General features: G+C 40.9%; 2 protein-coding genes across 7 annotated transcripts in view; both read right to left on the reverse strand.

The window, feature by feature from the left end:
• Window positions 1-1,726: 1,726 nt before the first annotated feature.
• LOC108626360 (glutathione hydrolase 1 proenzyme) lies at window positions 1,727-7,671 on the reverse strand. Of its 5 annotated transcripts, none has more exons than XM_026814752.1 (10): window positions 7,490-7,671; window positions 6,923-7,073; window positions 4,387-4,620; window positions 4,105-4,328; window positions 3,854-4,046; window positions 3,579-3,779; window positions 3,265-3,514; window positions 2,876-3,069; window positions 2,530-2,770; window positions 1,727-2,323 (listed from the first exon to the last, which is right to left on the reverse strand). In XM_026814752.1, exons 2-10 carry the CDS (start codon window positions 6,973-6,975, stop codon window positions 2,060-2,062), a joined length of 1,854 nt encoding a protein of 617 aa, XP_026670553.1. In that variant the 5' UTR covers window positions 6,976-7,073; window positions 7,490-7,671; the 3' UTR covers window positions 1,727-2,059. The 5 variants fall into 5 exon arrangements, with proteins under 5 accessions (XP_026670553.1, XP_026670550.1, XP_026670552.1 ...); XM_026814749.1 differs by lacking the exons at window positions 6,923-7,073; window positions 7,490-7,671 and adding exons at window positions 4,952-5,151; window positions 5,631-6,012; XM_026814751.1 differs by lacking the exons at window positions 6,923-7,073; window positions 7,490-7,671 and adding exons at window positions 4,952-5,151; window positions 5,588-6,012.
• Window positions 7,672-7,918: 247 nt separating this feature from the next.
• LOC108626361 (uncharacterized) overlaps window positions 7,919-23,832 on the reverse strand; it is a 40,675-nt gene continuing 24,761 nt past the window's right edge. For both annotated transcript variants that reach the window (XM_018026986.2, XM_026814748.1), the window contains exons 2-10: window positions 18,343-18,578; window positions 16,273-16,469; window positions 14,389-14,526; window positions 13,513-13,819; window positions 13,024-13,272; window positions 12,501-12,732; window positions 12,156-12,386; window positions 11,155-11,438; window positions 7,919-10,844 (exon numbers count right to left, since the gene is read on the reverse strand). In XM_018026986.2, coding sequence (XP_017882475.1) covers window positions 10,539-10,844; window positions 11,155-11,438; window positions 12,156-12,386; window positions 12,501-12,732; window positions 13,024-13,272; window positions 13,513-13,819; window positions 14,389-14,526; window positions 16,273-16,469; window positions 18,343-18,444 — 2,046 coding nt within the window. In that variant the 5' untranslated portion in view covers window positions 18,445-18,578 and the 3' untranslated portion in view covers window positions 7,919-10,538. The remainder of the gene's footprint in view (window positions 10,845-11,154; window positions 11,439-12,155; window positions 12,387-12,500; window positions 12,733-13,023; window positions 13,273-13,512; window positions 13,820-14,388; window positions 14,527-16,272; window positions 16,470-18,342; window positions 18,579-23,832) is intronic.

Consider the following 23,832-nt stretch of genomic DNA (forward strand, 5'->3'; position numbering starts at 1 on the left):
GTTGCAGGAATTCCAGGTTGACCGGATTTCTATTTTTCAAACGTGTAGCAGCGACATGCTCCAGTTATCGGAGATTCTACGTAATTATAAACCTGATTATTCAATGTTAATCAATTCGCGTTAAAATAAGTCTGATAACGAGACATACCACATAATAGTATTTATTCACGTCCGACGTCTACGTGCTCTACAACACATAACATCCGCACGTGTCTTTTCAAGTGTTAAAATACATTTCCTTTGACCTTATAATTACTCACCGCGTTTGATAAACGGTATTGATCTTCAACTCTTGTTCATTTGGTTAAAAACAGAAAATGCATATTCAATCATTTAAAAGGATATAAATTAGCAACGATGAATTCAAGGATCGATGCTAATGAATTTCAAGCCGGCAATGACCTTTAAATTCTTATGTTCTCTTATCGAACATTATTATGACTCATGTCGTAAGAAATATTACTGGCAAGAGCGCACAGTGTTTTTCAAAGTTGACAATAAAAGATTATCTAACTGGCGCTTGCATTATGTATCCAACAATGACATTCGAATTTATTGTCTTCTCCTACGTTTCATTTTTTGCACGCGCCGATTGGAATTGCGAGTTTAAAACTACTGAAGCTATTAAAATGTTTCATTTGGAATAATGTTATAGTGGCACAGCTATTTGTTTGCCAAATCTGAATCGGAATTACTAGACACTATTCTATTGATGAAATTTCATTCGATTGAAAGGATGTTGCGAATCCGCGAAATCCCGTTAATCGGTCTGATCTTGTTACGATCACGTTCAGTTTGAGAAGTTTAAAGAAAACGAATTATGGTATTCATACTACATGTATGATTTCTCGACAACTCGCTCCCTTGACCAGCAGTTACACGAACTTAAATAACAGGGGATTTGTTCCACGGAATCACCAAGTCCACTGAGGCACTCAGCTTTTACCTGCTTTTCCCATGTCGTACGACTTGTCAAAGTGTGAATACTCCATTACGTGTACATGCGCATACACCTGTAGCTTTTAATGCATTTCGATTAACGCTATTTGTATGATTTCTTTCCGCATACATAAGTGAATAGACGTTCCCTAACTACCAACAATTTTTTAAAAACGTTGGAAAGTAAGGATTATTTTTTAATTACGGTATCTTAGAATGTTAAGAAGATGCAATTATAGAGAATTAGCAATACGATAACTTGCAATCTATTTCATTAAATAATTGTCTCTTTAAAAGAAGTCTTTAGTACTCGATTCATGTTACACTGAGAGCTCCCGAGAAGCTTCTAGGGTTGAAACGAACAGCAAGTACGTTTCAAGTACATAGGTATTGATCCAAGAGACGGATGCACATCCAGGCCATGTTTCTTGAATATTCCATCCCGTTTGAATAGTTCTCGAACGGGTTTCGAGGATGATTTCAATAATACATTTTTCCTTACCCTTTCCGCCTTAGCTCGTCTGCCCAATATTCCTCCTGAGGTTAAATGGTTGATGTTTTTGGAACCACTCGTTTACTTAACAGTGCAACGTTCGCGTATTTCCTATATCGATCGATATTGCAAGAGGTAACGTTACCTGCTCGAGTAAAAGTTTGCCAGAATGTTCCTGTTGCCCGCTCGGTCAGTAACCGAAATTACGTTGCGATTACGTTGATGAAACAAGAAGATATTCTCGCGCTCATGCAATATATTGCGCAATAGAAAGTTCGATCGAAACACTGAGAATGAAATAATATCAACGTGCAAAAGTTTTATTAAAGAATTTCAATTCCGTTACAATTCAACATAGAACAAACGTGACAAAAATAATACACAATTTCATGATGAAACATTCGAAGATTCAATACTAGAGACTTGAGTAGAACTTATAACGAGATTGCGGACGTTCAAGCGATGTTGTAAAAAAGAATTTGTTTCAAATATTGCGTTTTGTCTCTGTTAACATCTCGTATAAGTATATACAACCATGATTCAACTCATTACAATAATTAGTGTTAGTGAAGCTTAACGATTTACTGGAAGATATCGTTTAATGAATTTTGTCGGTAATTAACCGTTTCAATGAAATCCATACACGTCGCCTCCTTTCCGGAAGTCCGCGTTCGCGAATATAGTGTCGTTCTTAACGAAAATGACACAGGCCACGCTGCCGCGAACTCTGTAACGAGCGGTTTTATGCCCGAGCCTCTTCAACCCATCGATTATCTGTTTTGGCACGCCGTACTCATAAGCTATCTCCGGGGGGAACAGCTGATGATGTATTCTGGACGCGTCGACGGCTTCCTTCACCGTCTGCCCCAACCAAATGATCCTCGTTATTACCTAAAGCCATTCAAACAAATTTCTTACTTCATCTCGAAATTATCACTTGATATTTTCATACACTGTTCGATTTCTTCAAAAGATCAGGGTGAATAGGAAACAGGTTTTCATAAAACAGTGATCGTTTCCACGTTTTAATTGTACTACCAGTAAGTGAGACCCCATTTAAGAAGTATGATAAGGTTAATCAGTGGAAATGTTCTGACCTGTGACACTGTTGTGATGATCTTAGTACCGCCAGAGGCACCGATCACCATTTTCACTTTGTCATTCGAGTCTACAATAATTGTGGGTACCATCGACGACAATGGCCTTTTCCCAGGAGCGACGTAATTATTTAGACTCGGTGGGATCCTGAAGTAGTTTACCGCCGACGGGATACCAAAATCATTCATCGCATTATTAAGTATAATCCCGGTGCCCTCACTACCTACCCCGCTGCCAAAACTGAAAGATAATTGTTCAAATAAAAAACTTGTCTTATACTATGCCAGTTAAAATGGCAATCGAAAATACTACGTAGATACTTTGCTACATTAAGATTGAACGTACTAGAAATTAATAGTACTAGTTGCTGATACCGCATCACCATTGGGTGCTAATATTGAAACATGAGCAGTTCCTTGATCTTCTGCTGTACTCATCGTCACTGCTCCATAGTGCGATGGATCATCCCACGTTCTATGATCATCAATGTTCATTCGAGTTTCGTGCGCGAGAATCCTCGACGTCAAGTTCATTGTTAACTTAAACAAAGACGGAGGAGTAAATAAGCTATAAGCTCTAGGTTTTAAGAAGCACTGAAGCCTAATAAACGTGTCTTTTTTTAGATAGTTTGCTGATAAAACATGTTTATCAGTAGATCTTTAACGAAACCGTATACTCGACGTTCTTATCGTTCTCCAAATGAAAACAAAAATTACTGCATCATATTTACTAACTTCCCTCGTGTCGACGAATTCCTTATCAGCCATATCGTTTCTAAACGCGAACGCGTATTTAAACGTCTCTATCAGCCGATGATACGTGAGCGTGGTCTGATCGAAATCAGCTATGCTATCAGCCGTGAAATTAAACTCGTCTATGATATTTAACATGTAAGTAAGAAGACCTCCACTTGAGGGTAATCCGATTGTAAAAACTTTCATCCCGTTGCTGAGATTCGCTTGGAGGGGTTCGTCCCACGTTGCTCTAAGAGTAATCATCAGTTTTAACATCCATCTACGTGATCACACTCGAATGTTATCGTTAGTACCTATAATTGTTCAAGTCCTTCATCGTTATTATTGAGCCTTTCTCTTGCAAATCATCTACTAAAAGTTTGCCCAAAGTTCCGTTATAAAGTTCCGAGGCACCTTTCTCTGCGATCACGCGCAACGTTTTGCAAAATACTTTCGGTTTAATAATCGTTCCAGGTTTGTAAAAGTCATTAGTTTTCGGATCTACGAATAACTCCCTGCAATAAAGATAAAGGAAGATGATACAGGTGCCAGCAATCGTAACTCAGTGCGAGATTCAAGCGAGGTTTACTTCAACACGCGGTCATTGTAAATGTTCTTCGCGTTATATTTGAATCCGTCGTATTGAATTTTTGTCAAATTGTATCCCTCTTCGCAGAGTTCGATCGACGGTTGGAACAAATCGGCCCACGGCAATTTGCCGAAGCGTTTATGCGCTTCCCAATATCCTGCCAACTCCCCGGGAACGGCGATGGCCAATGGACCTGGTGCAGTTTCCTAGTTTTCAATTTATTCGTTCACCGAGAATATAGAAAAAATTACCGAGGAACGACGCTTCTTTTGGTTTCCCTTCGAACATCGTAGCGTTAGCAGCCAGTGGAGCACGATCTCTCGCCGTTAACGTGTACGCGCGTTTCGTGGCTTTATCATAAATCGTCATGACAAACCCACCACCGATGCCCATGCTCTGCATATTGACCAGGCCGTTGCAGATCATTGCAGATATGGTCGCATCCACCGCTGAGCCATTCTTTTCTAGAATCGATCTGGATAAAATTGTGCGAATTAATCATCCTGTCACTAGTCAATAATATTTTCACGTACTTGCCGATAACCGCGCATGGTGGACCATCCGCGCAAACGGCACCGTACTTGAACGTTTTCAATTTACTCCACGATGGTGGTAAGAACGCCTCCGGATCCGGTGGTATTTCCTCATTTTCTTGAATCTCTATGTCGCTATTAGCACCATAGGCTCTGCAGATCACAATTATCGAGGGAATTACGATGACTAATACCAAGACGGTAATTACGATACTTTTCTTGCCGATGTAGGACCTGAAAAAAGAAATAACTCGTTTTAAATTCAATAATCGTTCAAAGACAGAATGCATGATCGACGGGAAATGATTTATATTTTTTACGTAAATCTTCCATGATCATAATATATAGCCAGTGATTCGTACAAAGAACTATTGGAGCTCCGTACCTTATGTTCATTGCATAATAACATCTTACGAAATCAGTTTGTTAAATCGATTATTCTTATATCCTAATACTAATAAAATAATATACAACGATGTTGGCATCGATATGGGTGGAAAATAGAACGTGTCATTATAAGTTCGAATTTCGAATTTGTATTCGACGGCTATGGGTCGTGACTCACTTGTCGAATGGGAGTCTCGCAAAGTGCCGCTTCGCTTTGTCGCGATTGGGCGAATAAGAGCGCAAAAGTCGAGCGGTCCCGACATCGTCCGAATCGAAGGAGTTTCGTTTTTCGTTCATATAGCACTGACGCGCGTCGTTGGTGCTGGCGTACGCGAAGTTGGTGCTCGACGAAGGCGACGAAGTTACGTTTCTTCTCTTCTACAAAGAGGAATCATGAAATGTAACAAAAACGAAGAACAGCATGCTGAAACGTTCTCTGCGATCTCGTATCATCAGCGATGAACAACGACGTTATCCTATTGCATTTCATTTATTTCCATTACTGATTTCGTTTTTATACATTACTGAGCAGTTAAGCCCGTGAATACATACATAAGTCATAACAAGATCAAGCAGGTATACAAAGGAATACAAACGTAAGCTAACGTAAGATAATCAGAACACAACTTAAAGCTAGAAACCGATGATATTAATAGATAATCAGAACACAGATAAACAGAACACAACTTAAAGCTAGAAACCGATGATATTAATTACTTCATTAGTAGTGCATCAACGACCATCGATAACACGTCTATTATAGTAACGCAGTTCAGAACCAACGAGAAACCAAGTTTTGCTTTGTGTTTCTTACTTCTTGGTGCTGGATATTTTAGAGGGCGTCAAAAATTGCGTACTTTTTTCCGTCTATGATGTTCCATAAGGTTGCCACTCTTTAACAATCTCTCCTCGGCGGTGAGTCCTCCGAATCCATCGTGTTACGACTACACGCAACTGTATGTATGTACAAACAAGCACGCGAGCGCGTGCAAAATTTCTCGTTTACCCTCGCTTCAAACCCCGGTCGTTGAACACACACTGTCAACGTCAGATCGACGTTTCTTGATCACCGTTCAAATTCGTATTACCATTCACCGGTCTTTGATTCGATTTATCAAAGATCCTTCGCCATTTCCGTTCGCATTGTGAATAGAATTCACCCATTGGAGAACATACGAAACGTTAGCCTGCGTTAGCCGCATCGCAATAAGGGTGAACGGCGCACCAGCTGAGCGAGGAAAATCAATTTGGACCTGCGCGTTTTACGCGACCGAAATTGTTCCCTCGTCTTCACGCGCACACGCGATTTATTTTCGATTTAAAATGTACCGAATGAAGTAAATGATGTATACAATATTCTTCTCTCTTCCCTTTTTTCAAACACTATAAGGATAGAATGCAGAACGAGACGAGGAACACTCTACAGCAGGCACTGTTTAAGAACGATATAAAATTTATTTTTAGTTTGAGTGAAAACATTCGGTTATACATACACATTATGAATTACGTTTCTGAAACGTTTGCCACAGAAGGCGGTCTTCCGTTCCCAAAAAAGAATTTAATATATACTGAAATATTAGCAATGTTTAAACATTTAGTTTAAAAAAAATGAGATCGATATTTTAATTAGATTCTGAGAAAACAGTTTGTCATTATTCAGTTCTTACATGCTGTATGAGAAGATTATACATAACGAGGGAAAAAATTGATAGTTTCAGAATTATACAGCAAAGGACAATTACGCACCTATTCAACGTAGGATTAAAATGGAACAATAAAATATGCAATTAAGAGGAGGTACATTATCTGGGTCGTAGAACGCACGGGTTGAGCTATCGGGAAGTGGCATGCAATTGCGACAATTTATAGCGGATATTCGACAATTATATCCAACCGCTAAGCACCACTAATGCGATTCAGCCAGCCGCACACATCGTGACGGAAACTCACAATGCGTACAAATGTTCTTTTTATCATCTCACGCCGCATCTTTATTGTTCGTTAATTGTATCAAATCAATGTCGGTATAATTTAGCGGTTGACGAAGAAGAAGCGTCATGCTCAATTTTTAGCTCCACGATCATAGAGAAAAATTTCACGTCCGTAAATTTTTACTACCATGTTTAATAATATAATAATAACAACTTACCGCAGTCCTTTTCGCAACTCCCTCGTGGCCGGCAATTGATTCGTCCTGGGCATCGTGCTCGGTTGTTCGCTTCTCGATTTCCACAAGTGTCTGAACGCCTACGCAAGCCGATCGTCACCCAACGCGGTTCATTTGGTTGCGTCGTATCAACCTAGGAATTCGGACGGTGTCAACTGATGAATGACATCGGGGACACGATTTCGCGTAACGTATAATTATTTATGAGAAAGATAACGCGACGCGCAGACCGAAAAGCACGATCGCACGCGTTCGAGCGTGGGCGCGTGCTACGATTTCGCGTGGACGCGCAACGTGTGAAAACTGCCCGCACGATTCCTGAATTGGATCAATTAGCCGCTCAAAGACCGGGTATTTTTCCGAAGGAACATTCCCATGACGGTCATGCCCGATCACGAACCTAGATCTTCGACACGCACACACGTACGCGGCGCTGTATGTGAATGTAACATATATTTCGATCGTTAAACGTAATAAGAATAACAGCTACGATTGATGTCAATTCCAACGCGATTTACATCATCTTCGTTCCAAATTCGCGTCGATTACCTTCTTTAGGTACGTTTTCTCGACGTCGGCCGTGTCATCACCCGTCTTCTTCTATCGATGCCGCGTAATTTCTTTATCAACTCCCACGAATAATGAGGTATAAAATTGGAAAACAATTTGCACGAGGTGACGGCGGGTTGCTCGAGACGAGGCTTGAAACGCACGCTCCGGCACACGCACGCGGTTTGTCATGTAGCAGCGGCAGCATCTACCTCTCCGATGGGATTGCCGGTCGCTTGCCGCGGCGGGTTTGGAAAGGGATCGTTTATTTGTTGTTCGCCGACTTTCCCCTTATTTGAGTTATTTCGTTGAGCGTGGGATGAATTTTTATCATTTGACTTTTCGGCCAAAGATATTTGATAATTATAAATCATGATTTTGTATTTACCCAAAAAGTGTAGCTTGCGAACTGAATAAAATGTTCAATGCTTGCTAGAACATATTCTGTTGTTTTTATTTTGGACTAACGACATACACTCAATTAGATCGCGATATCTTAATACCATTAACATCGACGTGAACGCGCGAACCCGACAAAGTTCTTTAACGCCGGAATGAGAAAATACTGCGTGCGGTTCCCTTGTACGAGACAAACGAGACGAGATTGCCTCCTTAAGCTCTAATTGACGAATCCGAAAGCAATAGCCCCAGCACGCAGATTAACTATAATCGTAATCCTGCGACTAGTGTAAACAAGCACCATGACAGTGCGTATTAATGATCAAACCGACACAACCGAGTTAAACTATTTACTCGGAACAATGATTTGCAGAATCGACGTCATACATTTTCGTCGTAACGCTTTCATGAGTCTCAATAATCGTAATCAAAAATTGTACCAACGTGTACACGTAGAAAAAGGTTTTACAACAGGACGCGAATCTGATACAGATCTTGTCGACATCGTTTACAAGTGAACCGTCGTTCTAACAACGTTCTCTCTGATTCTTCTTTACAATGTTAGCTCACGTCTTACAAAACAATATATTATCTCCGTTTCACATTTTCAACGATCCTTAAAAGTTAAAACATTTGAACTCGACGAGTGTCCGCGAGACTTGAAACGACACACATATCTATTATACACATTTATATACACACACAAGCACGCGCGCTTTCATTCATCGTCTACAAAATTCAAAACATCAATTCCAAATAGTAACCACCAACATTTAACATCGTTTAACTTAACTTTTAGGTGACTGTTGCTACACCTAAATTATGATTACACCGTGTTTGGTGTGTGAACATGAGTAAACATTGGCCACGATTCACGAACGGCTGTACAAACTTCACTGATAAGACGAGTCCCAACGACGTTCAATGCAAATTTATGGTCGATCCTTACACAGCGGGCGATGCGCTGCGTTTCCGGATTTTTCGAGCATTTGGCCGAGTCTACCAGTCTGTAGACTACACCCTACAGCATATGCTATAAGCATGTTAAAGCCGGAAACTTTGGAGGACCCCAGTGTTAGTTAGCCGAGAATCGGTAGTTCGAGGACCAAAAGTAGGGGTCAGACCTCCCGCTGTTCACTTACGCAGACGAAAAGTTCGATGCGTTTCACTTACATAGATGAAAAGAAAGACATGCGTTTTTTCCGAAAGTACTCTTGCCAATAAATCCTGAGGATTTCATCGCAGAGGCCATAAAATCGACCTTTTCGTCTGTGTGTAAGTGAACAACGGGGTGTCTGACCTCTACTTTTGGTCCTCGAGCTACTCATTCTCGGCTAACTGTCGCTGGGGCCCTCCGAAGTCTCCTACTTTTACATGCTTTTAGTACATGCTGTAACGCTGGTAGACCCGGCCGAAGGCTCGAAAAATACGGAAACGCAGCGCATCGCATCGCATCGCCCGCTCTGTGAGGATCGACCATTACTTGATTTCATGATATACATACATCAATAAACCCGAATCATCGTCCACATTAATCGATCTCCGCATTTCTTTTTCCTAAATTTCGTGACTATTCAAACTGTCAAACCTTGCAATGAAAAACTCATAATGATAATTTGCTATGGTTCTGTCGTTGAAAGATGAGAGATGAGAGATTCATTAGGTAGAGTATTGTGAGTCGAAAATAAAGAATCATTCATCAATTCTAAACTGAATGTTCGTTATCGCAAATCTTTTATGCGGATGTATAATTATGATTCCGTTCACGTTGTCTTATTACATGTGTGCGTTCAACTATAATTCACCGATCTTCATCGATTTGTCGAATTTCCAACTGGGCGAGAACTTTCTCGGGTTTGTCACAAGAACTTAGTCACGAATTTTTGATGATAGGGGCTCTGAACGACGACGAATAACTTTCGTCGCGAGTAATCTACGAGCTGACGATGAAACTTTATTGCGACGAGTCGCGCGACGCTCGTGCACAAACATAATTGGCCAATCAACTGTCCTTACCTCGGACTCTCTACGATAGAACAAGTTTTTCGTTCGATTGTGCTGGTGTCGCAATCTTTAAAACGAAACCGTGGACCCGATACTTGCGGTGGTTGACTCTTAATAAAAACGAAACTGCGTGAAAGCCCGCGATAAGCTGTTCCAAAATTAGATTAAAGCAATTGTAACTGGGGATGGAATCCATTATGAAAAATTGGTCTTTAAACTGTTCGTCGGGGCGTTCAACCTCGCAGAGATATCGAATCCATGCTTGTGTATTAGAAACTGCAACATAGTTTCTCCTGTGGCGTATCAGTGGAAGTATAAAAATATAATTTCAGGAGGATATGTCGATACATCGCGAGTAATATCGAGCATAAGGACGCGCGTCAATCTTCTCTTCCCGAATTAAACATGGCCGACAAGTCAAAAGAATTGACCTCGGTTTAGTTCATAAAAAAATAACATACCTTCTGGACGCTCTAAATGTTCGGACTCGATTGAAAAATTATTTTGAGCGATTGTGCCTCGAGCACGTTGTAACGATTCCCCTGTTGGGGAATGAATAACTTAAGAACAAAAAAGAAAAATGAAAAGGGAGGGAATGGCAATAAATTAGAACGATGAGTAAAGTGGTTTGTTCGATTACTTAAACTTAAGACGGAGAGGTGAGAAGGGGCCTGCGTTGCGCGATCTCTTTGCAATCCTGAACCACTTCCGGTTTGCGAATCGTTTTCGATTTCCGTCTTAATTGCTTGCACTTTTCCATCTGCGGCCCTACCTCTTCTTCCTCCTCCGTGATCTTCTCGAAATTATCATCCTCAGTGCACTTGTCCGCCATTTCCTTCGGCTCGATCTCGTCCACGCTGCTCCAACTGTTCTCACTCTCGCTGTGATCGCGTTCCTTCTTACCATCGCCGTTCACCTCTTCTTTCTCCTTTTCCCTGTAGCCTCCGTTCTCCTGCACAAATTTCATTATTATACAAAACAGCACGGAAATCTATAAAAAAATAAACTAATCAATATCCAATAACTTTGTTTCAGTTCCTACTATCACTATAATCTGAAAAAACGAATTTTTTAAAAATAAAAAGAAGATTTTTTTAATTTAAATTAACGAAAAACGGTAAATTCGTGCCTTCAACTTCTATATCACATGTCCTCTCTTCGAGATTGAGAATCGCCGAGAAGTACAGTTACATCACGTATAAAACTGCTTTTTTTTAAAAGAAAACCTGTTGGTCTCGGTTATCGAATTCATCACCACTCACCATCGCGGCCGGCTTGCTGGCCATCGTGGTGGTGGTCGTGGTAGCTGTGGTGTCTGTGGTATCGCTGCTCTCACTGTTATTGCTAGGCCTCACGCTGAACAGAAGCGGACCTTCTTCCAAATTTTTTCCCCGCGCGAATCTCCTCGACGCGGGCCACACATCTGTTCCGCATTTTGCGCTCGCCTTCGCCTGCAGCTTCTGAGCGACGCCAGTGGTCCAAATGCTCGCCTCGCTGCTTCCTGTACTGCTGTCGCTTCCAGTGCTGCAATGTCGCCACCTTCGCTCTTTAAAACGATAAGATAAATGTACATAAGAATATTTTTGTGCCAATGTTGAAGTTGAATTCAGTGCGTCAAGAGACATGTAATTAACATTAGAATTGTTTCTCGTGTTAGATATACACGAGGAGTCAGTAGGAAATATAGTTTAAAGTATACTTGAATTCGATGGAACACAAACATAACTTATGATACTTCTTACTGATTCATCCTGTGCAATATTTAAAATCTAAAATTCGCTTTCTGAAGAATAAAAATAATTACTGTCGCACGGAAGGGCGTTCACCAGATAAGGTTTCCTCAGCAACGGACTCCCGCCATCCTGGCTCTCCTCGCTGCAAGCCCTCGTAATAAGAATCCTCGGGCTCCTCTTCGGGGTCTCGTTCATTGCTATGGAACATCCAGTGGCCACGTCGCCGCTTATAAAATCGCTCCTATAATGCGGACCCATCAGGCTGGCCGCGCTGGCGCTCGATCTCACCAATTTGCTTTCACCTGCGTACACATAAATTAATTATGATCATAATTACGCGCCTTAATCAATGTAATTAACATTAGAATTGTTTCTCGTGTTAGATATACACGAGGAGTCAGTAGGAAATATAGTTTAAAGTATACTTGAATTCGATGGAACACAAACATAACTTATGATACTTCTTACTGATTCATCCTGTGCAATATTTAAAATCTAAAATTCGCTTTCTGAAGAATAAAAATAATTACTGTCGCACGGAAGGGCGTTCACCAGATAAGGTTTCCTCAGCAACGGACTCCCGCCATCCTGGCTCTCCTCGCTGCAAGCCCTCGTAATAAGAATCCTCGGGCTCCTCTTCGGGGTCTCGTTCATTGCTATGGAACATCCAGTGGCCACGTCGCCGCTTATAAAATCGCTCCTATAATGCGGACCCATCAGGCTGGCCGCGCTGGCGCTCGATCTCACCAATTTGCTTTCACCTGCGTACACATAAATTAATTATGATCATAATTACGCGCCTTAATCAGCGAAACGGTTCGATAGTCGGGGCTTGCCGCGTCCCCATTTCCCATTCCGAGCTTTACGGTATTAACCTGATTCGGACGTCGGTACTCTGAGCGTGTTGCACGACGCCGCCGGCTGCAGCCTGTTGCGGTTAAATCCGAGATTATTGCCGTCGAAGCTGTTTCCGGTTCTGCAGGTGCCTAGTGCAAGGAACGCCTCGCTCAGTCTTCGCTGCAACGGCGGAAAAGGGAAGAAGGATCCGGTACCGCTTCCGGACGGTCGCCGGGATCCAGCGGCGCTCGGCGTCCTCGCCTGGATCTCCTAAATTAGATAGAACCCATTGTGGAGGATCGACCCTTCTCGGAATATTACATTTGGGGGAAAGGAATTTATGGGACGAAGGTAGTAGCTGACTAAAATGAAGGGAAAGGAAAAGTGCTGGGACGTGCGGATTGCCTAACGACGTTGATCAAAATAAAACGGAAATATATATGTATTAACAGTTACTCTAATATCTATGAATTAATCGGGAGATTAATTGACATCGTGATGAAGGAACTTCGAGAAAGAGGATAAGATATTTTTAATAAAACTCTGTTTTATTTATGTTACTTGTTGGAGTTCCGATTTGGTCGCCTTTTTCCGCCAGTAGTTCTGGACGGATCGCCTGAGGGTCTGCGATTTCAATCCGTAAAGGAGGCCGTTGATAGGCGGCGAACAAGCAAGCAGGAGCGAGGCCACCGAAGCAAGTTTCGGGTGATCGTAGAGGTGCGGCTGAATGCCGACGTCGCAGACTTGCCAGAGGATCAGCCCGCAATACGGGAAGTAAAGCAAGTACAACGAACCGACCAGTTGCATTACCTGGAAATTGATGACGCTCTCTTTAATCGAAACCATAATTAAACGTATCAAAATAGCTCGACGTGTTTCCTGATGTATCAAATTGTGTTGTTAAAAAAAAGATTCGATCTGTCAATCGAAACATCTAATCTGCAAATATTTTTAAATAAAATCGTCCTATATCTTTAATGAACGCAAGCAAAGGCCAACTGTTGCTGAACCAGCACTATTGCACGCAATTGCATTTGTAAATGTACAAACCGTCCTGGCAGCGCTGTGAAACCGTGGCGGACTAACGACCGAGGACGCGGTGACAGTCGGCACGAAGAACGGGTTTCGTTGATGGGTGATGGTCGCCTGGGCGCTCAGGGTGACTTCATAAATTGCGCTCGCGATGCGATGACGGTGATAACGGGCGATCCCGAGCACACGCAGATTGCACACGGTTACGAGGATCGCGGGCAATGCCAGGCCCAGGATCGCGTAAACCGCGCCGTAAAGCGCCGCGGCCAAGCCCCACGAGTCGTTCCCAAAATCCGGCGCGCAGCAGCCCAGCCCCGGACTGTATCTGCAGTTGTGAGAACAGAAACGAAATATTCTTTCCATAAAATGTACTTTCATTTCAATATGTGACTTCAGTCTATAATACAGATTTAGTAATCAAATTGTAAAACAAAACTAATCGCCTTGATGCACTGACTATCCAGCGCAATAAACTCAATAAGTAAGTAAGAATCTTATCTAGGTTGCAGCGAACATTCATCACGCAACGAACGACTCGAGAAAAAACCGTGCTTCAGTTTCCTAAAACCATTACGCGAAATGCAGAAATGAGTAAAAAATTTGAATCTCGACGAGAGGCGATTACAATTGCAAATCAGTTTCACGAAGGAAAATGAGCAGATCTGCCATATCTATTACTTTAACGATCAATGTTCAGATGTGCCATCACTAAAACAGACTTCCATTCACGGAGGAAAATGTAGGAACGTACAAGATCATCTGGTTAGAGAAACATTTGTTTTATTTAGTATTAAGAGACATGCTTTAACAATTTGATGCGCGCTTTGAAAGCATACATATAGTCACAGTCGAAAGTATGAAATATTGAAATAAATAATTGTTTAACGAACAAACCTGTAAGGTGGGACCAGGCCCCAGAAGGGTAAGATGCACAAAAACAGGGCCCCTGTCCACGATGCAGCTAAGCCGACCGCAACGCGTCGTGGCGAAACCAATGCGGCGTAGTGCAACGGCGCGGCGATCGCGTAGTATCTGCATAATAGATCCAACAAGTTTCTGATTTGTCGAATTCAGTGATGGGTTCAAACCTAGGGATGGAATTCACTACACGAAGCATTCAAAGAATAAACTCATCATCCGTGTTCTAAATCCAATACAAGCAAATAGGATGTCGAAATCGATACTGAAGTTGATACGAGATTGAATAAATCATCTAATTAGTATAATTTAATGAGCTTCTTCTGGCTGCTGTCTCTTTCAATAACTGCTAAATGATTACGCGACACGTCAGGGTGAATAATGAAAAAAGAGAAGACGTGCCGAAGCAGGGAGGAAAAGGTCGCGACCGGCTGTCGGGAAGAAATGCAACGGTTTTAAATCCGTAGTGAATAAAATATCGTTCGATCAGTCTGAGGTCATGCATCTATGAACTAGCGCTGGAGCGTCTCCCTGTATTTTTATCCATAAGCCCCCGCAGATTCATACTGTTCTCCCCCGAAAAATATTTGTCGTACAAGAGGTGACATTTGTCCTCAGACAGTCTCGCTTATCTATAGCTACTTATCTATAGCCGATGACATAGAATTATGTATATTATTTTATTTTTGGCAAGTGATTTCCATCGTGCATCTAGATATGTACGTGTATCAGCGTCTACGAAAGTAGCGTAGAATCCGTAAAGTTCACAGGTAGCCTAATGACGCATTGTTGACTTGCAAATCCGAAATTCCTTTATGTGACTATAAATGCCATAGCGATATGGCAATTATCCTAACAAGCATCAGAGACAATCTGATCGGTAACAATATAGCCTGCCTGACTATCCACCTGAGTATTTATTAAAACGATCAGTTCGATAATTCTAAGATTAAAAAGACTTCTCAATGGCACCTATACTTTAAATTTATCGGAAGATTCGACATATTTCCTCGATTGTGAATAGGTAAAATGGTAAGGCGACTCCTGTTCATTATCGATGAATGAGACGCGGTCGATATATGGTGACGTTCACGCGTTTCTACCCCTTAATAGGAATCAGACCTCTTTCCCCTTGGGAATCGTAGATACAAGATAGGAACTTGGGGACAGAACGATCTGTCGAAAGGTCTCTGATTGAATCGAAGATCTGGTGTCGACCGGAAAGATACTGTGGCATTGAATGCCGCTGCTATCCCTCTATTGATGCCTTGCGTTGAAAAGCTTGCCAGCTTTGTGCCTCGTAAGGGCGGGTAGAGACTTCGGCACGAACGCGAATGAGGCAACCTGAGGCTAAATGAGTGTAGCAGATCCTAGGCGCGGCAAATAGCCTCGGTATCGCATGCCCTCACTTCGAGTGAACTGTCAATACATGAAGTAGAAAAACTCAATTTGGTTTGCCTCGTTTGGTGGTTGAACGAGGAAAAGTGTTTTGTTTCAATAAAATAAATGATAGTGAAAGAGAATCAAATAATTCCAAATCAATACCAGAAACCCTTGAATGTTACATGTACGGCTATAACAATGTCTCTAAATATTGAAATAGGTTTCACATTTACGAAAATAATTTATTGAACTTCATACGAAAATAATAGGATCGGAAATGAACACAGAATCGTAAAATGAATTTTAGTCACGGAACTTCTATCGTGAATCTGGGACGACTTACCTTGGTTTAAAATTACTCAGCATTCGCATTAACGAAAATAAAACTGAACGGATGAAGAAGGCAGAATATGTATTGTCAAACTTACCGACGATTAAATGGAATTCTTTTTGTAATATTGTTTAAAAAATATGTACCTGTCGCAGTTTAATCCGGTGACGGTCCACAGAGCGACCGGATGCAAAAGGGCCAGTAAGAAACCGTGGAGAACGCACCAGGTGCCAGCGATAGGCCAGGAGCCAGTAGTAAAGATCAGTAATATCAAACACACGGCCGCCTCCACAGCGCCCAAGTGTATTAGCAGCAAAGTATTGGCAGTTTGCGGCTGCTGCGACTGCGAACACACGGTGATCGCGATACACGGTTAAGTCGTTAACGAAAGTTCCTCAAAAGACGATCAAACTTCAGCGTGTAATCTTAATTTTCAGCAACAACCCAGTAATTTAAACTTCTCGGCACGCCACTAACCTCACGCGATCCCTTCCACAAGCTTCCAACTACTTCACGCTCGTGGGCTTATAAATGGATAAAATCGCATGAATTATCTTTAATATCTCGAGCATCGTCAAAAATGGAATAAATAAAAAATCTTGGATGTTCCTAAATATTTCTCATTCCTCCAATGTCATAAAAGTGTGCTACGAGTATAAAGACAAGAATTCGATGTATATCAAAAATACATTTTGTTTGGCATTTGAAATTTGAAAGAAGCATTTCGTGTACGACAAACGTGATCCCAGGAAACAATGGTAATGGCAAATCCGACGGGTGTTTCCCGAAGAAAAGGAACGCGTTTCATGCGACCCAGTTCGTTGGTTGTCGTCTAACGTCCGGCCTTCGATATTACGTCGAAAAGCCCCGCGATCTTTTCCAACCAGTCGTCTCGCGCTATGCTCAAATTGCAACGGTCAGCGAGCAGCAGCACCCACTAAAACGGATCGCGTAAAAGCATAAGGCTATTTCCAGATGGCCACTTTTCCTTCCGCGCGGGTTTCTCATTTCTCCGCCGTGATATGTGTCATGCTTGCCAAAGGAGCGGCCCTCCCTCTTTCAAGGGAGACTTTTTAAAAGGCGAAAGCCTAGCTACGATCTTGGAAATCGTACAGCGTAGAAGGTATCTATTCGTTCCTCTAAGTACGTAATCTTAATACCGTATTAATTTCAATGACGAGATTGAAAAGGATTCTGATACTAAAAAGCGAGGAATTCTATAAACGGATCAAGCATCCTTGTAGTATTTCTTTGTAACATGTACTCTGAAATTTTTTCACACAACTTTAGATGATTTTTATATTTCATCGAAGTCCATTGTAGGTCTACTCTGTCCCCTATAACACGCGCCACATAGAAAACCGATACGCTGTTTGTTCCGGCCGTAGGAACAATTACGAAAAAGGTGAAGACTTCGTTTGGATAGTTTATGATAAGTAGGTACGGGAATGTTATTTTTGATGGCTTAAACTAACATTTCGAGCATTGTCATTTTGTCTACAGCGAGTTGTACATTTTGTACGTTTTTTACCTCTTTTATCTCGTACCTCAATAACCGACCTTGCCATAAACTAAGGTTTTAAAAGGTATTAAGCAATAGGTCGACTTAGTCCGTCATGTGGCAACAACCTGGAAGAATTTTCCGCGTTCGTCCGGTCCTTTCAAAGGTTCCACATGTTTGGGGAAACTCAATTCCCATCTCGGTTCCCTGTAGGGGGGACTTTTTGAACATTGCGAAATGCCTTGAAGAAAAGGGGAACCAATCGAAGGACCAATCATCCCCAAAAGTTTCTTCCAAAGCAATGAAGGGCAACATAGGTTTGGAAAAAGGCTTGAAGAGCAAGGACAAGCGTTCGTGTCCTGATCGATAATCATCCGACAACGAGCATTTGCGTCGAAAATGTTCTCATCAAAAGTTTCATGCGTATTCATAACCGACGATCATTCGTGTCATTAGCCGATTGAACTAATTGCACAAAATTAATTTGGCGTGCAATTTGTTGTACAAAGCAACACTGTTAACTAATTCGTACAATGTTAGTAATCTATTATTCGCAAACGATTATTCTCCTATCCCTTGAGATCGTAAGTAGCCACTAAAATTCTTCAAAAACTCGCACACCTTTATCCATAACATTACCTCGGCAACTTATTTCTACATGCAAGTACTGAATACTTCTCATTGAATTTTCTTATCTCCGGAGTTCGGTATTTACCTGTTTGCCCAGTCCGAGGACGACGAGTAGAACGTAACCGTTCAGAATAAGACCCAAAGCAGAAACGAGGATAAGAGGCACGCCAAAGGCCCAAGGGACCATTCCTCTTTCTCCCCGCGAGGTATGCCTGTTGTCGAAGATGTTGACTCCGTGTGATAGAAACCGAGCACGACGTTTCTTTGTTCAGGTATCGAAGCTCTGTCCCATGATTCGCAGCGTCATCGTGGCGAACGCACCTGCAATATCCATCATAACCCCGTGTCAATCACCCTATTCAAATAATCAAATCAAATCGCATTGAGCTCCGATGTTCAACCCTAATTACTCAATCAGTTATGCTAATATCATTGCTACACGGTATATAATAGATATTTGCTATAGGAAAGCTGAAACTGATTTGCATGATATGAAATCATGAGAACGTGATGATAACCAGTGGTTGGTGCGATGGATTCAGATCTGCTATCATGTATACTTTTTAGTCAATATGCGATACGATTTGAAGTATGATTAAACTACGTGTTTTGCTATTTGTTGAAAGTATAATATCTGGGATAAGTGTTACAATTTTTACCGTGTCTCTGCCGCGGGTATCGATTCAGAAACGATCGGTTTGGCCAAGGCCGTTACATCAGGACACGAAAGGTCATCAGTCGTGCGACGACGTTCACCGCCAAATATGTCAATTAACGTGGCCCAATACCGCAGAGACATATTGAATAATACATCAGTCGTATTGCAGAAACAAATACGGTAACAATCTACTTCCGATTAATATGAAATACTGCATTCTAATACGGGTCGTTATTTCGACCGGATAAGAGGCGCGCATACATATGAAATATGGAATTGCCGATGGGCACGGAGAGAAAAGTCGATCGCTGTGTAACGTCGTTATCAGTTCGATGATCAAACGGGAATCAAAGTTTAGATGGGAAGAAGAAGCGTTTTTGTGAATTCGATGGTTGCAAGGCGATTGTAAACCCACAAAGGTCGACGATGGAGGGAAGATGTGATTTTTCTATTGCTTGTATTCGTGATTGGTTTTCGCGTCTTCAGGGAGCTGTAGGAGTATAACTGAAGTTCAAAATCAAACCTCGGGGAGAAATTAATCTCGGATCATTAAAACTCAAGCATTAAGTTCGGATTACTTCTTTCTCATCGAACTTCAAAATATAAAAAAATGTGTAATTTATAATAATGCCACGTTGCAATAAACGTTCTATTTTTAGTTAAATAAATATTCTACTTTTTGTCTACTGTAGAATGTCAGGTGAAACTAGAGTTGTTATCAACGGTTTATCAAAACCGAATGCTAACAAGCTTTGATATTGTCATTGCCAGAATAACATAGTAGTCGATCTTCAAATAGGATAACTGCTAATGAAAAGTACAAATGACAGCTCAAGGCAACTCAACTGTTGACTAATTTGCTATCTATTTGCTACGCGATGCCCGTGACTAATGCGTGATAAGAAACTCATAACATTTTTACATTTCTTATATTTGAAAATAAAAGATAGCTCTTCCATGTATGTAAAATAATTCAAATAATAATAATTGGAACTTAATTTTAAACATATTACTTACGACATCAAACAGACAGACACAAACAATTATTTAATACAATTGATATTCATCGAACTGGATTGAGATCGCAAGGGGCACTGTCAATCGCGATGAACAATTGTTCGACTAACCGATCATGGTACGCACACGTGGTGACACGTTGTGACCACTGGAGAACGTCGACTCGAAACAAGAACAGATTTCGCTCAATTATACGCATAATGTCGCGCAATTCTCCCCGGTGAATATTATTTTCCGGATCATGAACCGGAGAACTAGTCGGCAGTATAATTTGGTTACGCTGCCATTCAGGCGGTTCCATTATCGACCATTAGCCGGTTTCAGCCTTTATACCAAAACAACCCCCAAACACTATCTACTTCAATCGTTTAGCTCCTTGTTTCAGCAGCCACGAGATTTAATACACACTACTGCTAGACACTGTATACTCGCGCAGAACGGCTGTTCATTTACGTGACACACGGCATTTTTGTCTCAGATCAGGAATTTCCTTCAGTAGTGAGAAAAGAAGATAAGTGAAAAAAGAAATTTGGGACCAAAATCGGATTTCACTTGAATTTGTTCAAATATTTAAATCAATTCGCAGACTATTGATTATTCTCTATGTTACATTTTTAAAAATACTGTTCTTATCAAAAAGAAAAGAAGAGCTGATATTAAACAATCTTGAAACGAAAATCAGGCGTTAATTAAATTTACTTTGCTTAACAGACAGGCATGATTAGATTGATTAATTTATAGCCGGCCTGTGGAAACGTTCGCAAATTATTAATTTCTAGAAGCCAACATAATAGTGTATTATTAACTTAGCCAGAGTGGCAGAAGGGTATAATTAACAAAATCCGTAACAGCAAGTAATATTTTAATTTACTTATAACTATAGACATGAACCGTAGAATTTTCATTCGGAATCAGCGTTTTATCAATTCGCAACATATTTGGAAAAGTAGAAACGCCACGGTAGGTGTTTCTCTTTCTTTCTTACAAAAAACCAATTACTTTGTGTTTGAACAGGGAATTAAACCAACCCTTGCGAGTCAGCGTTTTAAGAATAGAAGCGATAAGATTCACAGGTTCTCAAGGCCGCACACAAAATGAGGATTCCTTTTACACGCGAAATACACATATATAGAATCAAATCGTAGTAATAGGTAGATAGTTTCGCCTCTCTGCATAAAAGATTTGTCTAACAATTCTGTTGTGCTCCAATGTAGGAGTAAATGTAACAATTGTTAAGTAGGAACTCCAAGAACTTTAATCAGACGGTATAGCTCTGTACGTAAGTACGAACTGCGGAAATCTGCCAAAACGTACATCTTTTCTGGTCTTTTATATCTAGTCAGTATGAGTACGTGGGCTAATGGTCAAAGCAGGGTAGGAGTGGGGATGTTTGGGATAGGATGAGTAAAGATGTTTTGAGTAGTTTTAGGGTTGTTTGTCGCTGAGTAACATTCGTTATTCAAGTTTTTGAGTATGTTTAGGGTTATTTGTTGCTGAGTAAAACCATATCAATACTAATAAATTAGTTAGTCATCGAACAATTCCAAAGTATTAGACATCGTAGAAATTTTAAAATGTTAACACCGTCCATCTTCATTCATATTGAATTCTCTATAAATACAAAAGCGTTCGTCGTTCCTTTATCGCCGAAAAGTCTAATAAAAATCGTCGTTCCTAACAGCCGGCTTGGAATAACTAATCGTAAAACTTTTAGAAACTCGTGTCTCGTCAATAGGCCAGGCTACGTGTCGCAAATATCGAACCGTTTCCAATATGTCAGGGGCAATTTTAAACAATCCGGCCAAGCAAGGGAAGACAAACACAGCAGCGCGACCCGTCGAAAGTTTTTTCATTCATGCTTTTCTTCTCTCTCGTCGACAGGGAAAGAGCGACTGTGACGAAAGTGACGTTTCGCATGATTATGCGCGCTGAGCACGGATTACGAATGCAAGGGGAAACCGTCGCGAAACTGCGTACCCTGCCATCAAATTTCACCGCTTTTTTAGGTTTCCATCTGTTTGTCCGAAACATGCAGAGTAGAGTACGTATTTACCGTACGTACCGAGGAAAGTCTGGTTATAATAGAGCCTCTTCTGAAAAGGTCGGACTTCGCACAAATATGCCAGACTTCTGTTATTTGATTTTCTTCCCCAGCTGGCTAACAGCTGTTGTTTTACAACAGATAATATACCGAAGGAAAATAAAATACATTTCCTTACTAAATTTCACTACTGCCTTTAAAGGAATTTCAAATGTTTTTATAAAGAATCTAAACCTAAACAAACTCTAAGCAAAATCTAATCATTCTCTTTATCAAGTTGAATTCATATCTCTTTAGATAAACTTTTTCCTTTAAATGAAGAAATCCTCGAATGGTACGATTTTATTAACAATATATAAAAAACGAACGTTGAAAGAAAAATTGCATCAGGTCAGCTTACGAAAAAAATTGTTGTATGCTCGCCAGCACCACGTTATCAGAATTTAGCAAATATTTTCCGGAGCGCAAAGGCCCGTATACTTTGCGGCAAACCAACCTTATCGATCTTCGTCGGCTACGTTTCTTCGCGTTCGGATGCACCCTTTTGACTCCCCAAGTGCAAAGCGGTTCGCGCAACAAGTACACGCTCTCCAACGCTAAATGACACTCGAACCTGAGGTTCCAAACATTTCAATAAGATTTCTCACGCCAGGCTGGAGAGAACAAATATTCTCAACGTTGATTCCATTTAATATCTGATTCGATAATGTTATTTTTTGATGTCACAATTTAGACTGTCAAAATACAAAAATACTATTTTCTAAAAAAGACGAGGCTAGGAAGGACAATATACAACGTATGGGGCTGATGAATCCCAGATGCCCAGGGATCTACAATGTAGACGACAGGACTCGATAATGAAACGCCTGGTTCACCATGGACAATAATGGGCCAACCTCAACGAGCGGGCGAGAGGACGAAGAGCTTCTTTGACAAGACACTTTTTTCAGGATTGACAATGAGCAGTATCAGTAGTTCCGTTGGTGAATTGTCGCCTTGGATAAAATCTTTCATTTTCGTTTATTTCAAATTGAGAATGATTTATCCGCGACTGACCGTACTTTACAATTTACAGGTCATTAATTTTTAATAAATAACACCATTCTTATTTACATGCAGTAATTAATTACACTGTGCGAGAATTGGATATTTAACTAATAAACATTACATATTTGTCAAATAATTTTCATCTGACTGCGAGCGAATTGAACTTGAATTATCACTATCGATATTTGATTAAATTCTGCATTAATATCTCCACTTTCACTAAATACGCAGCCATACGACAATATTTTAAACTGGAAACTAGATGAAGCGCAAGTTGTTAATTCGATTGTATCGTGTAATAAGGCTTAATTGTGTTCATTAGCCTTACCATGGGAGACAGAGTATCTACAGAGAGTTTGCCAACACTTTGAGCAATTTACACGTTAAGTAGCTGCTCGGTGAGTTTCAATTTAACTCCCGTTGAGATTGCATTAAGTAAAAGCAACCGAGTTACTAGGATATTAACAGCTCCAAGCGAGAAATTGCATCTTAACTAGCCCCTAAAATCTCTGCTATGTCTTCAGAATTTACTTACTTAGACCGAAAAAGGTGATCGATCAAACGTAATTAAATGAAAACGCGGGAAATCGGCTTTTATCTGCCTGTTAAATTTACATTTGCCCGAGAGACATAAAACTACAGGCGAGTGATTAGAACGGGGAGAAGAATGTGAAGGGATGCCCTTGCGTGTTCTGACTGATACGATTTGTACACCAAATAACACGGGGTTGTGCCGATGATATCGACTGAGGGGTGAATTTGTATGAGGCACATTCCAACGAAGTTTAATGCAAAACGAGATAGAATAGACT

Source organism: Ceratina calcarata, unplaced genomic scaffold (genome assembly GCF_001652005.2).
Source record: "Ceratina calcarata isolate Rehan_Ccalc_2016 unplaced genomic scaffold, ASM165200v1 scaffold397.2, whole genome shotgun sequence".
In the NCBI taxonomy this organism is placed as follows: Eukaryota; Metazoa; Arthropoda; class Insecta; order Hymenoptera; family Apidae; genus Ceratina; species Ceratina calcarata.